The 11619-nt window shown below is 41.5% G+C and overlaps 1 protein-coding gene across 1 annotated transcript; it reads right to left on the minus strand.

Annotated features, from left to right (window-relative positions):
* Positions 1 to 4097: 4097 nt before the first annotated feature.
* LOC104622185 (chromosome unknown open reading frame, human C8orf76) lies at positions 4098 to 11615 on the minus strand (the record flags this gene model as incomplete). The annotated part of the gene is made up of 5 exons (XM_010288899.1): positions 4098 to 4304; positions 5458 to 5590; positions 7886 to 8403; positions 9191 to 9334; positions 11592 to 11615. Coding segments are annotated over 5 exons (1026 nt in total), but the record flags the coding sequence as incomplete, so codon positions are not given.
* Between the last annotated feature and the right edge of the window lie 4 nt (positions 11616 to 11619).

Here is an 11619-nt window from a genome sequence, read left to right on the forward strand (position 1 = left end):
TTTTCCTCGGTGGTTTTTTTTTTTTTTTAAAAAAAAAAAAAAAAAAAAAAAGAAGAGCGTGTGCCCTGGTCTGCTGTTACTCTTCTTCAAAAATAAAGAGCACCCACGCTTTCCTCCTTCCTGGACCATTGCACACCATACTCCCTTCCATGACCCTCACTAGGCCTGCCAGTTCCACCTCCACCTCTGGGGAGGTGATGGAGCAACAGATCCTGGAAAAAACTTCCAACTCATCCTGTGAAGAACAAGAAGGTGATGGGGAGTGATCAGCAGGGACTGACATATGAGGTAAATTCTGCCTTATCCCATATCATACGTGAGGCAGGAAGGTCAGCTTACTCCTATCAAATGAACCTCCCAGTGGCCAGTGCTCGGAGGGTGTCCCCTCCCGAGTTCCAGCTAGCCACTCACCCAAAAGAAAACTGCAGCTCAAGCTTTACTGAGTTCTGTAGTACCATCCATTTTCTTCCAGTTTCTCAGAATCTCTGCCAGCAGCAAACCCCATTTTACCTTACCCTACCTTACCTATTGAACCCCCCATGGCTGATGCAGCCCCTGGTTTTAGTACCTTCCCGCAAGGACAACCAGGTGAACCCACCCAGTACCGGCTGCACCATATGCCGTCGCCACGCTCAACAGGTCAGAAACCCATAGTCCCACGTGGGTCACCCCACTGTTACCAAAATGGATTTGCTTGCATTTTTCTTTTCTTCTCGTTTGTGTGTGGGTACCGGAAAGAGGGCAGCAGAATTATGCACTACCTGAAACCCCTATTTTATTGCCAGCAACAAAGGTGGCTCTTGGCTAGGAGCATGAGTAGGACCCCATGTTATAACTCTTGATTCCTTATAAGCAATCTTGAGACTATTCACATATGCATTTTTACATTGATATCACCTGCTGACGATGCCAGCTGACGAAATTTTTTTTTTCCTCTGCTTCCACGTGCAGCCTTTGATTTTTCTTTATTAAACTGCCTTTATCTCTACCCACAAGGTTTTTTTTCCTTCCCATCTTATTTTCTCCTCCCCTGTGGTGCTGAGGAGGGGGAATGACAGAACAGCTGGGTGGGCACCTGGCAGCCAGCCAAGGTCAACCCAACACACAGTGACGGGAAAAGTGGCAACGCTTTTGAACCAAAAGAGGGTAGATTTAGATTGGACACAAGGAAGAAATTTTTTTATGATGAAGGTGGTGAAACACTGGAACAGGTTGCCCAGAGAAGCTGTGGATGCCCCATCATTGGCAGTGTTCAAGGTCAGGTTGGCTGGGGCTTTGAGCAACCTGGTCTAGTGGAAGGTATCCCTGCCCATGGCAAGGGGTTTGGACTAGAGGGTCTTTGAAGGTCCCTTCCAACCCAAACCATTCTGTGACTCTCTGATGAAGAAAACTGTGTTAATGTCACTAGTTACAGCTCTAACACATTCATTCACCTCAAAGTCAGCGGCATTCAAACACTCAACAGGGAGACACACAATCAAATTGCGTTTGTACACAAACATTTCAGAAGCATCATAACCAGCATCAGAGGGTCCTTCCCAAAGTGTCTGTAACATAAGCAATTGTTAAAATAACAAAAATCAAACCTCAGTTTGAAGAAAACTGTTAACTGATTCTCACTTGCAGTTTGCAATACTAAAATTTGCTATTTAATTCAGCGTGGAGTACTGGTGCACGTACTAATACCAATAGTAATATCATAAGAGCCAAAATGTGAAGAAATCTATTACAGGCAGATGTAGAATTACGCAGAACGTAGAAGCAACAATGAAGCATTCAAATGCAAGATGGAAATGCAAAGCCCCTTGTGACATGATCAGAAACAGAAAACTGGAGTTAGAAATCGCATGCCAAAAAAGTGAGGAGCAGGCCAAAAAAGGAGGAATTGAAGTAGCTGAGGTGAGAGATAGCCAGGCACAAGTGGGACAACGGAATATTTCATAGCCTCAGTGCAATCAACACTGGTTATTTGGAATAGTAACTAAGCAACATGTTCAGAACAACATTCATGTTTTTTCTTTGCAGTAGTTAAAACCAACAGTTTTGCTTCATTGTTATGTTTAAGAAAATACTGCCTGTTCTTAAGAATTGCCACTTGCCTTCCACTCCGGAAGCAAGTGGGGAGTTAACTGTCGTGTTGCCAGTTTAAGATACAACCTCAAGTCAAACAATCTGCATGCACACCAAAAAGTCTCCAAATCACCTTGGCTAGCTGCTGTGCATTTTGGACATCTCAGTCACAAAATGACAACATATGGCAAGTATTGAATTTGCTGCTAAAACAGCTCCAAAGCTACTTCCACCTTCTAAACTGCAAAGCCAAATCATCTGGTGAGTTCCCATGAAATATCTACACAGACCTGGTTCCACAAAAGCTGTGTTCTGGTGTCCTAACTACTGAACCTACTTCAGAGCTGTGGCAAAACAAATTATAGCCTTTGTAAGTGGCTACTCATGACTGTAAGTTTAAGTAGAAACTGGGAGAAGTCCCTGTTCCAGTTTTTTTCTGACATATTTGGCATCAAGCTCTCCATGTTTGCTCCATCTTTGCTGTAAGACATTCAACTGTTGATGCCAACATCATAATTAATTTACAGCACGTTATGGACAGTCTCTACTGAAAACTTATGACACCAGTTGGTCTTAAAAGCAACCCCAGCCCTTCAAGGGGGCTTCACTGCGATCCGAATATAGTGCTTTACACACGCACACAAAAATTTTCACCTAGCAAAGCACGCGCATGAGTAAACCAAATATCCTCTGATACATTATGAGTGCATTAATGCTTACCCAAGTATACTTGCCAAGTCATCATCTTTCATAACAAGCTGACCAGGATGTGGTTTAATCGCATTAAGATAATTTGACATGGTTAAAGGCAATGTTGCATTTTTCTGGAGAGGTTTCACAGTCAACTTAGCAGAGGGCTATACCATATGAAGGGTTAGTGACAGGTTCCCTAACCAGTATCTTAAAGCTTTAAAATTCACCTGAAAGTAGCAGATACAAAGTGTGTCCACATATGGTGAATTACCATTCAATTGAGAGTTATTTTGTTTCAGAAGTCTTTAGTACTTCAGGAAGAAAACATGGGAAAACATGAAGAAAAGTCACAGCAAAGTATGTCTTGGAGATTCCTGGTTTTAAACTATATCCATGAAAGAACACTTTTACAAAAAGCTACAAAGAATTTAACACTCTCAGTTTAAGAGAAGATGGGGGAAGAGAACACCTTGTTTGCCTCAAATGTAAATTACTTCAAGCAAAAGAAACTACAGGATAATCTCTGCCTTTTTCTGTGGAAGCCCAAAGCACACACCATCTACGCTTCAGAAAGTAAAGCAAAGTGGTGTCATTATCAGCTGAAAGCATAACATAAGGAGCTGTATGATGCGGAAACAATACTGCCAGTTTTTACCGCAAAGATCTTCTTCCTTGCAGGGTTTTACAAAGGATATGATCTGACTAAACACTCTTCAGTACATATAAACAACCTTGACAGTTTTTCTCCTCCCTCGTCTAAGCACACTGAAGACGACAGCTAGTTCTATGCCTGCAAAAACCACTTAACTTCGAACAAAGAAAATATCCTTCCAGTTCTAAGTTAAATATTTACCATTTAGATTTTTTTTTTCTAAAAGATATGGAATTATTCTTGTTCACAGTTTCTCAGCATAAATATGTAATAAGATTTATAGCTAAAGCAGCTAATTCCATGGCTCTAGATGCAACAACATAGAATTTCATACCAAGAAACTTTCAAACTGGACATAATAACAGAAGACTTCCATCCCACCAGCCCTGCAGGCCTGAAAAAATCACAGGGACTTCAAGCACAGCACAGCGAGGTTTATGATGGAAAGCTACCTCTGAAAACTGAAATGAAAGCTCGATTTTATACTGGATCCCTTCTTATTTTAAATACAAACAAATCAGTGAACAAAGAAAACTGTGAGATGTTAAGAGTTTAAATGCAGAGATTTATATGTATTCTTAAAAGATATACAATAAGAATCCTTTAAAAATGTAATATGAGCTTTATTGCATATATCATTCCATAATCATTTGGAGATATGAGAATAAATACAATAAAACCTTTAAGTTGCAGAAGGTGGGAGATACATATCTGAATAGAATTGTCTGTCAAAGTGACATAATTCATCTTGGAGATTACCAAACCATTTGATTTCAAATTCTGTGGCTGATGCAGTTACCAATGATGACAGCGCTGAAGGGCCTATGCATTTTACCTCACCTTGAAATTCCTCTTTTAGTTTTTCTGGTATAAGATCCTGCCCCATAACCTGCAAACAGAGTAAAAAAGATGGGATACAAGAAAATAACTTGCGGAGAAAACAGCAAATATAACACTAATAACAGATCTTTACAAGAAAAGCCCTTGACATGTGAACCACACACCATCCAGGAGAAGTTTCCAAGTGAAGATCAAGTTGCCTGCCATTGCACTCTGCAATAAACACAGAGAACTGAGCGCCCAAGCTTCACAGCTGCACAACCCCGCCCAGCTTCCAGCTACGCTTGTACATGGGGATTTTTAGTCTCTGAGTAGCAGCGGAAATCTCAATGCCAACTCTGCATCCAATGCTAACCTTGCAGCAGCACCAACGCTCTGATCTCTTCCTGGGGAGTGTCGGACCAAAGGAAGCAAGGAGAGAATTTTCTTTTCCCAACCTTTTCAAAATCTGAGATAGTCTGCATACTACTGCCCTCTTATGGATGAAATCCCACAAGACTGCCTGCCAAGCCAGCAATGGCTTGGCTTTTACTAACTTAAAGCTGTTAATACTGACAGCAAAGTTAGAAACTTGCTGGCTTCCTTTTGTTCCTTAGGATAAAAGTCGGAATCTCTATAAATAGCACTAAAAATGTTTACTCTCTAGGAATAAAGTCATGCAATGTTACTCTCCTCCTTTGTATTTCTTTAAAACTAGAACCCAGTACTTCAAACAGGATGAAGAAGTCATGTAAAAGGATGTCTCTGGAGTTTTCTGAAAATGTTTAATGCTTTTTCTGGAAGTGTTTAATACTACTGTGGCCATCAAAGTAACCTCCACTTCCAGTTCATACTTGTGATTCACTTTGTGGCATCTGAAATTCCTAAGAGAAAATCTGCACCCCTGTGCTGCAACACACAGCAATGATGCAATCTGCAAATACAAGTCTGATGAGAAACTTAACAACCCTGAACATTCCGAAAAGTAGAGTCTCAGCAGAACAGAGATACGCCTGCATGACACAAGCCAGCACTATATAGGTATCACTGTCAGTTCCAGATAACACACTACCAGGGCAACCCGCCCCAGCTAATTGACCTTGCTTTCTGGCACAGTTAATTAGCTCAGGGGAGCGTCAGCTCGCAGGATTTTCTGCCGGAACTGGTACCCCAACCAGCCTACGTATAGCTGAGAACTTGCATACTATGAAAGATCCCCTTACCTTGGTCATCAACAGCAAGGAGTTTTCATGGAAACCAAGTTGTGCCACCTTGTCATCAATTTCTTTTTGACCTTTTATGTTATTCTCTAGTGCAAAGGATGATTGTTGCAACTGGGTAAGTTGAAGTAAAAGCCTGAAATTATAAAGGCATTTAAAAAAAAGGCACAGCTGGCAAACAAGTACCTAAAACCAAACAAAATACAATACTTTAAAACCAGCTCTTCTTCCTGACTTGGGCCAACTGCAAAAACTGCAAAGAAATCAATACATCCGTATCATTCTACTATGGGTATGGTATATCCATGCTGTGACAGAAAAACAATATGCCAAGTATCTCTAGTTGCTCTGTGCAAACATTTTTCTCCCCATGTATTCGTCACACAATTCACAAAGTGAAGCTCGGATCTGCTACCATTAACTGCAGTGCATTAGGTGTCCCACATCCTTATTAAGGCCTAGCAAGACAGCAGAGCATTTTTGCCTATGGCAGCGATTACCTTTGTAACCTGAAAAGCTAGAAATTTGGGGGGTTTAGACAAATATCAAACATCCTCACCACACAGGCCAACCCTTGAATATTTTCTAAAATCTTTCATCACAGTTTTATGTTCAAGGCAGTGCCCCGGAAGTCACCACCATAGTTTGGTGAAGATTAGACGTTGTGCTCACAACGTGGCTTCACGTCACAGAGGGATCCTATCACCAACTGCTTGACCAGAGAGCGCAGTAGCAGTTACCAGAGTCCTCCTCACATAAAGACTGTGAAACATGTCAGCAGAGGAAATATCTAAGTATATTCTACCAAGGAACCCTGGCACTTAGCAGTACCACTACTGAAACTATGTTTAATTCAAGCTTTATGTATAAAGAACAACAATTTTTTTATCGCATTTACCAAAGTTAAATGAAGCCGGCGTTATAGTAAAGGTGTGTATTTTTATGAAGAGAAAGCTTAAGATCTTAGATGAAAGTTTTCATTTGGGCATTATAAACATCAAAATTTGCAAGTCTGAGCCAACAAACCATTTGTAAATTCAGTGAAGTTTTGACTGGGAAATTCAAAGTAAAAATGGAAAGTATTTTTAATTTGTAAAGTATTTTTGCTTCACAATTTGCATCAACATAATGTAAGAAAGCATGAAAATTCAACAAAATCATTTCTCCAATTTTTTTTTGTTGACAAAACTAGACGAGTCAATTATTCATGATGCTTTAACACAGAACCTTATTTCCTACAAAAAGCAATACTAACATCCCTTTTCCAGGTGCAATTTACCCTGCACAGGTGTTTATGCAACATCCACATTTCACTTAAAACCCAACAAACCTAAAAATATTAGACAACCTATTTAATGCATAAGCCCTGGCAGGGGAAAAGCTTACCCTGGACAAGTGTATCTGCAAATATAAACCACAGTAACACTTTGTGAAACTGTGCAATCAAGCAAGAAAATCCTCCAATTTATAATTGTCCATACACACTGAAACAAGCAACACAGATTATTTTAATATGAATGTAGCTTTAATATTCAGTATCAGTACTAAATCTATTAACTTCTCCCAAGCAGCCATTGGAAGTCACCGTGTCTTAGTCCGAGTACAGTTAAAAGCTACTGTACCTTTTTTTACATTTCTTAAATCTTGCCCTAATAGGGCAGTTATAAAGTGTTCTCTGTAAACATTTTTAGAAGTTCATAAAATGGCTTTAAATACATTCGGTGACTAACACATTACGGAGAGACAAGAGGGGGAAAAAAATCCAAGACTATTTTAACAAAGCCAATTCCTAATTATCTCTTTGAAAGATTAAGATTATGTTTTTTTTTGTTGTGTGCAAGAGTTTTCAGAAGAGAGGGAAGAAAAGGAAAAAGCATTTTAATGCAGCCCTGCCAATCAGCTGTCACAGAGTTCATTTTTCAACCTCATCCATTATGCAGATTGGGGTATTATTATAAAATACATGTTCGCTCAAGCATGAGGCTTCAAGCAAACAAGACAGGTGGCACTCGCAGAAGGAAGACTGGCTGGCCTTCCCTTTGGGGCACTTCTGCTGCTGCAACTTTAATACCAAACCAGGAAACAGTCATGCTCTAACAGAAGCATTTGTTGAAGAACAAACCCTTTTGTATATAATTACTTGAAAAGATTCATGCAACAAGGTCATTAAAAACCCGTTTACTTCGCAATAGTGCAGGACACTGGTTTACTCTTTCCATTCAGATTTAGGTTGTTCACATCTACGATGCTAGTGGATTTTGCTTTTTAGATCTGAAGCAATAGCAGGGTGCTTCTAAATTAGCATTGCCAATGCTGAAACAAACATTTAAACTGAAAATTTAAACTGAAAATATTAAGGCTGGGAAAAATATGCTTTAAATTGTTCTCGACTGGGAGAAGTTAACATTATTCTAAGAATATGTTTCGTTACCTTGCTCTAATAAACGAGGCACACGCCTTTACCCCAACTTTCTTCAACGTGTTCTGCTCCCAGGACTCAGAGGCTGCGCGTTTCCCTTCATCCATCCTTTCCAGTTCTTCTGAAGTGCAGAGGAATTCTTTTACAGCTCGGCTGCTGCTACAAGTCACTGCATTCTTCCTCCTTGTTTCTGTAGCAAGGGTGGACCCAGGGCCTTCTCTCTGGCTGCCTGATCTGTGAGGCTGCAAATTAATCTCGCTTTCAGTTGATGTTTTGAAACTACTATCATTTACACTAACCTCTTCAGACTGATTTAGATTTGTTTCTGGAGTGATTAATGGCGACAAACTCTGTATAAGGCTCATATAAGCTTCAGCAAGTAACTTCCAGTAGCAAGGGTTGAAAGGATGTAAGCAGATCAGTTGCTGCAGACACGTGATCTTTTTTCCTACATTTTCCAGACCCTGGTAAATGGCAAACTGCAGGCTGAGAACTGTTGTTAAGTGATCTGTGTTAGTAGCGCCGTTTCTCTAGAAACAAAAGATAATAGATTAAAAACTGGAGTAGAACAGAATCAACCTTCAGAGCCTAAGAAAACGTCTCCCTGAATAATGACACAGAAATATCCCTAAAGGTAATTTTTAAATTGTACAAAACTCTGCTCTTAATTTTAAATGATACAACATGGTACAGATCATGCACAATCAAGCTGACAGCACTCCCTCTAGCTGCCTTGTCCCAGTCTGAAAGGCAAGAAGGCCCCAAATGCTGTCATTTATTTGCCTTTGGAATTTTATCCAGTTGCCCTTTTTTGTAGTATAAACACCTTTTATATAAAATAAACAGGAGTAAAATTGTATCAGACTTCAGAGCCTCTGGACTTTTTCCTTTATGGGAAAAACTCCATTTGTGGTTAGATACTCTTCTTGGTGGCAGTTTGGCAGCGAGTACATGGAAATAAAAGGGAGTTCTGAACCATCACTTTTACAGTGGAAAGATTTAAGCACTCATTTATCCCCTTTCTTATAATTCCTATTACATTACATTAATTCTGCCTGGCAGAGCATGATATTTAGTCCCTTCCAGGACTACCAGCCTCCCTGCACAGGGAGCTCATTGTGGTACAGGGTGTTCTGATTTCTAAAGAGTGATTATATCTGCAGTGACAGTTACCCCCTGTTTACCAAATACTCTGAGCACTGAACATCCTGAAGGATTATACACATGGAGATTATTTTTTCAGAAAATGGTCCATATAAAAGAACTACTGGCAATATTTTCATGTTCAAAGCCTAAAAGAAAGATTGCATTATTTACCATTCTTTCTGCAATATCCAGAGCCTCCTTGTGCCTTCCTAGGCGAGACAAACACCGAGCCTGGCCCTCTTGGACATCTCTTCTCATTGCAATGTTACCAGGAGGTAAGAGTAGTAAACAGTTTGAGTATTCATATAGGGCTTTCTAGTAGTGTTGACAAAAAGAAAAGCCAAACAAAACAGTGAGATTTTCATTTAAAGGTAAGCCTGACGTATGTTTTGTTTATGACTACATTCACAAAGGGAATTCAGGAGCTGAAGTCCACATTTTCCTTTCTCTGGACTCAGCCACCACCTATGCCAGCCACACACGAGCACCCTGGTACTACACAGCCAAGTCTAGACAGTGATGAGCAACCTCAACTCTAACTCATGTTTAAGCCTTGGCAGGATTCACCACACATCTGTCCACCTCTCTCCCCACCAGGCCTGATCCAGAAGCGACCACCTACCAACCTGGGCAATACGTGACACATGGCATCTTTCTGCCAGCTACAAACTCGATGATCTGAGCACTCATCCTAAATTTGGGGCACTTTGTTTCAAATCCATGACATTCTCCACAGGAAGGTTTGAACCTGCAGTACTTCACCTCCCATGAATAATCAGCAAGTCGGAGAATACTGCAGGGAAGGTAAATCTTCATCGATCCTGTAGGGTGGTTCTAATTTACATGAAATAATTAAATATTAATTGGGCTAAGGAAAAAGACAAGAATGAGCAACATTTCTGTAGCTTAATGCTCAGGGCACTCACCAGGACTCCAATTAACATTTAAATACATTAAGTATTCAGTGAAGCTAAGACTGGAATCTTGGTTCCTCCCTCTCCATGTGAGTGCTCAGACCAGAAGACTAAAGAACAGTGTTCATTCTTTCATCTCTCAAAATGAATATTTAATTATTCCTTGCAAAACTGAATGGTTCTAACACAAAGAGCATCCAGGTGACATACCCTAAATACTCTCAGCAGAACGACTGAAATATTTTTCTTCCCTGGTGTTAAGTTCGCATTCCTTCTCAAGCAAATGAGGGAGCTCCTCTCTGCCCAGTGAGTGCAGCAGCCACTTGTGTAAATGTAATGTTGTGTGCAGTCTAGTTCTGGTTCTGTCACAGTGATCCAGGTTAGCAGTAAGACTGAAGACTAGATGTTTTTAACATGCATTACTGTGACAGAAAAGGTTTAGGAAGCAATGGTCTGTTCCACTAGCAGATCTGAGGGGGAGTCATCCTCTCCCAAGAGGGCACCACAGCACACAGCAAGGAGCAGTCTGCTCTTCCTGAGGGTCAGCAGCCATGTCTGACTGCAGCCTGAGGCATCTCTCTTCTCAGCACATTTTTATGAATCCCTTCAGGGCATTTCATCCGAGACTGGAACAGATATCAGGTATAGACAAGGCAGCAGCAGTGCTGGAATAACACTGACAAGCAGAAGTCAGTGCCAACTGAGGTACAAAAAGACACGAATCCAATGGGCATGGAGAAAGGAGTGGAGTCAGAAGTCGGCCTGAGGGCTTTTAAATCAGGGAGCCTGTAACACAAACCCATAGCCTGGAAAAGATGCCATTACAGTTGAAACAAAGGCAGAAGCAGCTGATTTCAACACGGAAACAAGTCAACAAAAGACTGGATCCTGCAACTAGGTCTGTAGAGGCAGGACAGAGTCGATAATCAGGAACGCAGCTCAGGAAGTAGGCAGTGAGAGCAGGGTGTAAGGGCTACAACACATAGGAACTGAAATGGGGAACATAAATGCACCCCAAAGGCATAACCAGCCATCCAGAGAGAGGGGAGGCAGCATAGAGGTAGGGCTTATGATGAAGCTCATAAAGCCGAATGTCAGGAGACTGACAACTACAGTCAGCTTTCACCTGACAGCAGGGGGGGCCTCTGAGAAAGGTGAGCAGCAGCGAGGCGGGTGCCAGCGATCTGACAACCTTTATGGGACGTGGTATTATCCTCAGGAGCAGAAAAAGCCACATGCTTAACTCTGGCTGATCATGACTTCCATGGCCACAAACAGCACCTCTGCTCACTACTGAACCACTCGGATGTGCAAGCCTGATCCGGATCAGATGTGGGTGCAGAGCAACATTTCTGGCCAGTTCACAGAGACTTCGTGCTGACTCTTGGACAGATGGCATCTGGCTGGGGCAGCCTGCCAGAACACAGTTACCCATCGTGGCCTGACGCAACTCAGCCAGCAGGATGGCTCCTCACCAGGCCACCGCGACTGCCCGTAGGGTGCTCATGCTTTCAGCCCAAACGAGGTGCCATCAAGCTGGATGTGGCTCAGCCGGCATGCTTTTATACAAATATACATACAGAGTCACTCAGCACACCGGGCACTATAGGATCACCCCAGTTTGTATCCCCACAACTTCCACCGACCAGGCAAATTACCTCAAACTCCTGCTGCCGGTAGGCCCAG

The sequence above is a fragment of the Phaethon lepturus genome, unplaced genomic scaffold (assembly GCF_000687285.1).
Source record: "Phaethon lepturus isolate BGI_N335 unplaced genomic scaffold, ASM68728v1 scaffold376, whole genome shotgun sequence".
NCBI classification, from domain to species: Eukaryota; Metazoa; Chordata; class Aves; order Phaethontiformes; family Phaethontidae; genus Phaethon; species Phaethon lepturus.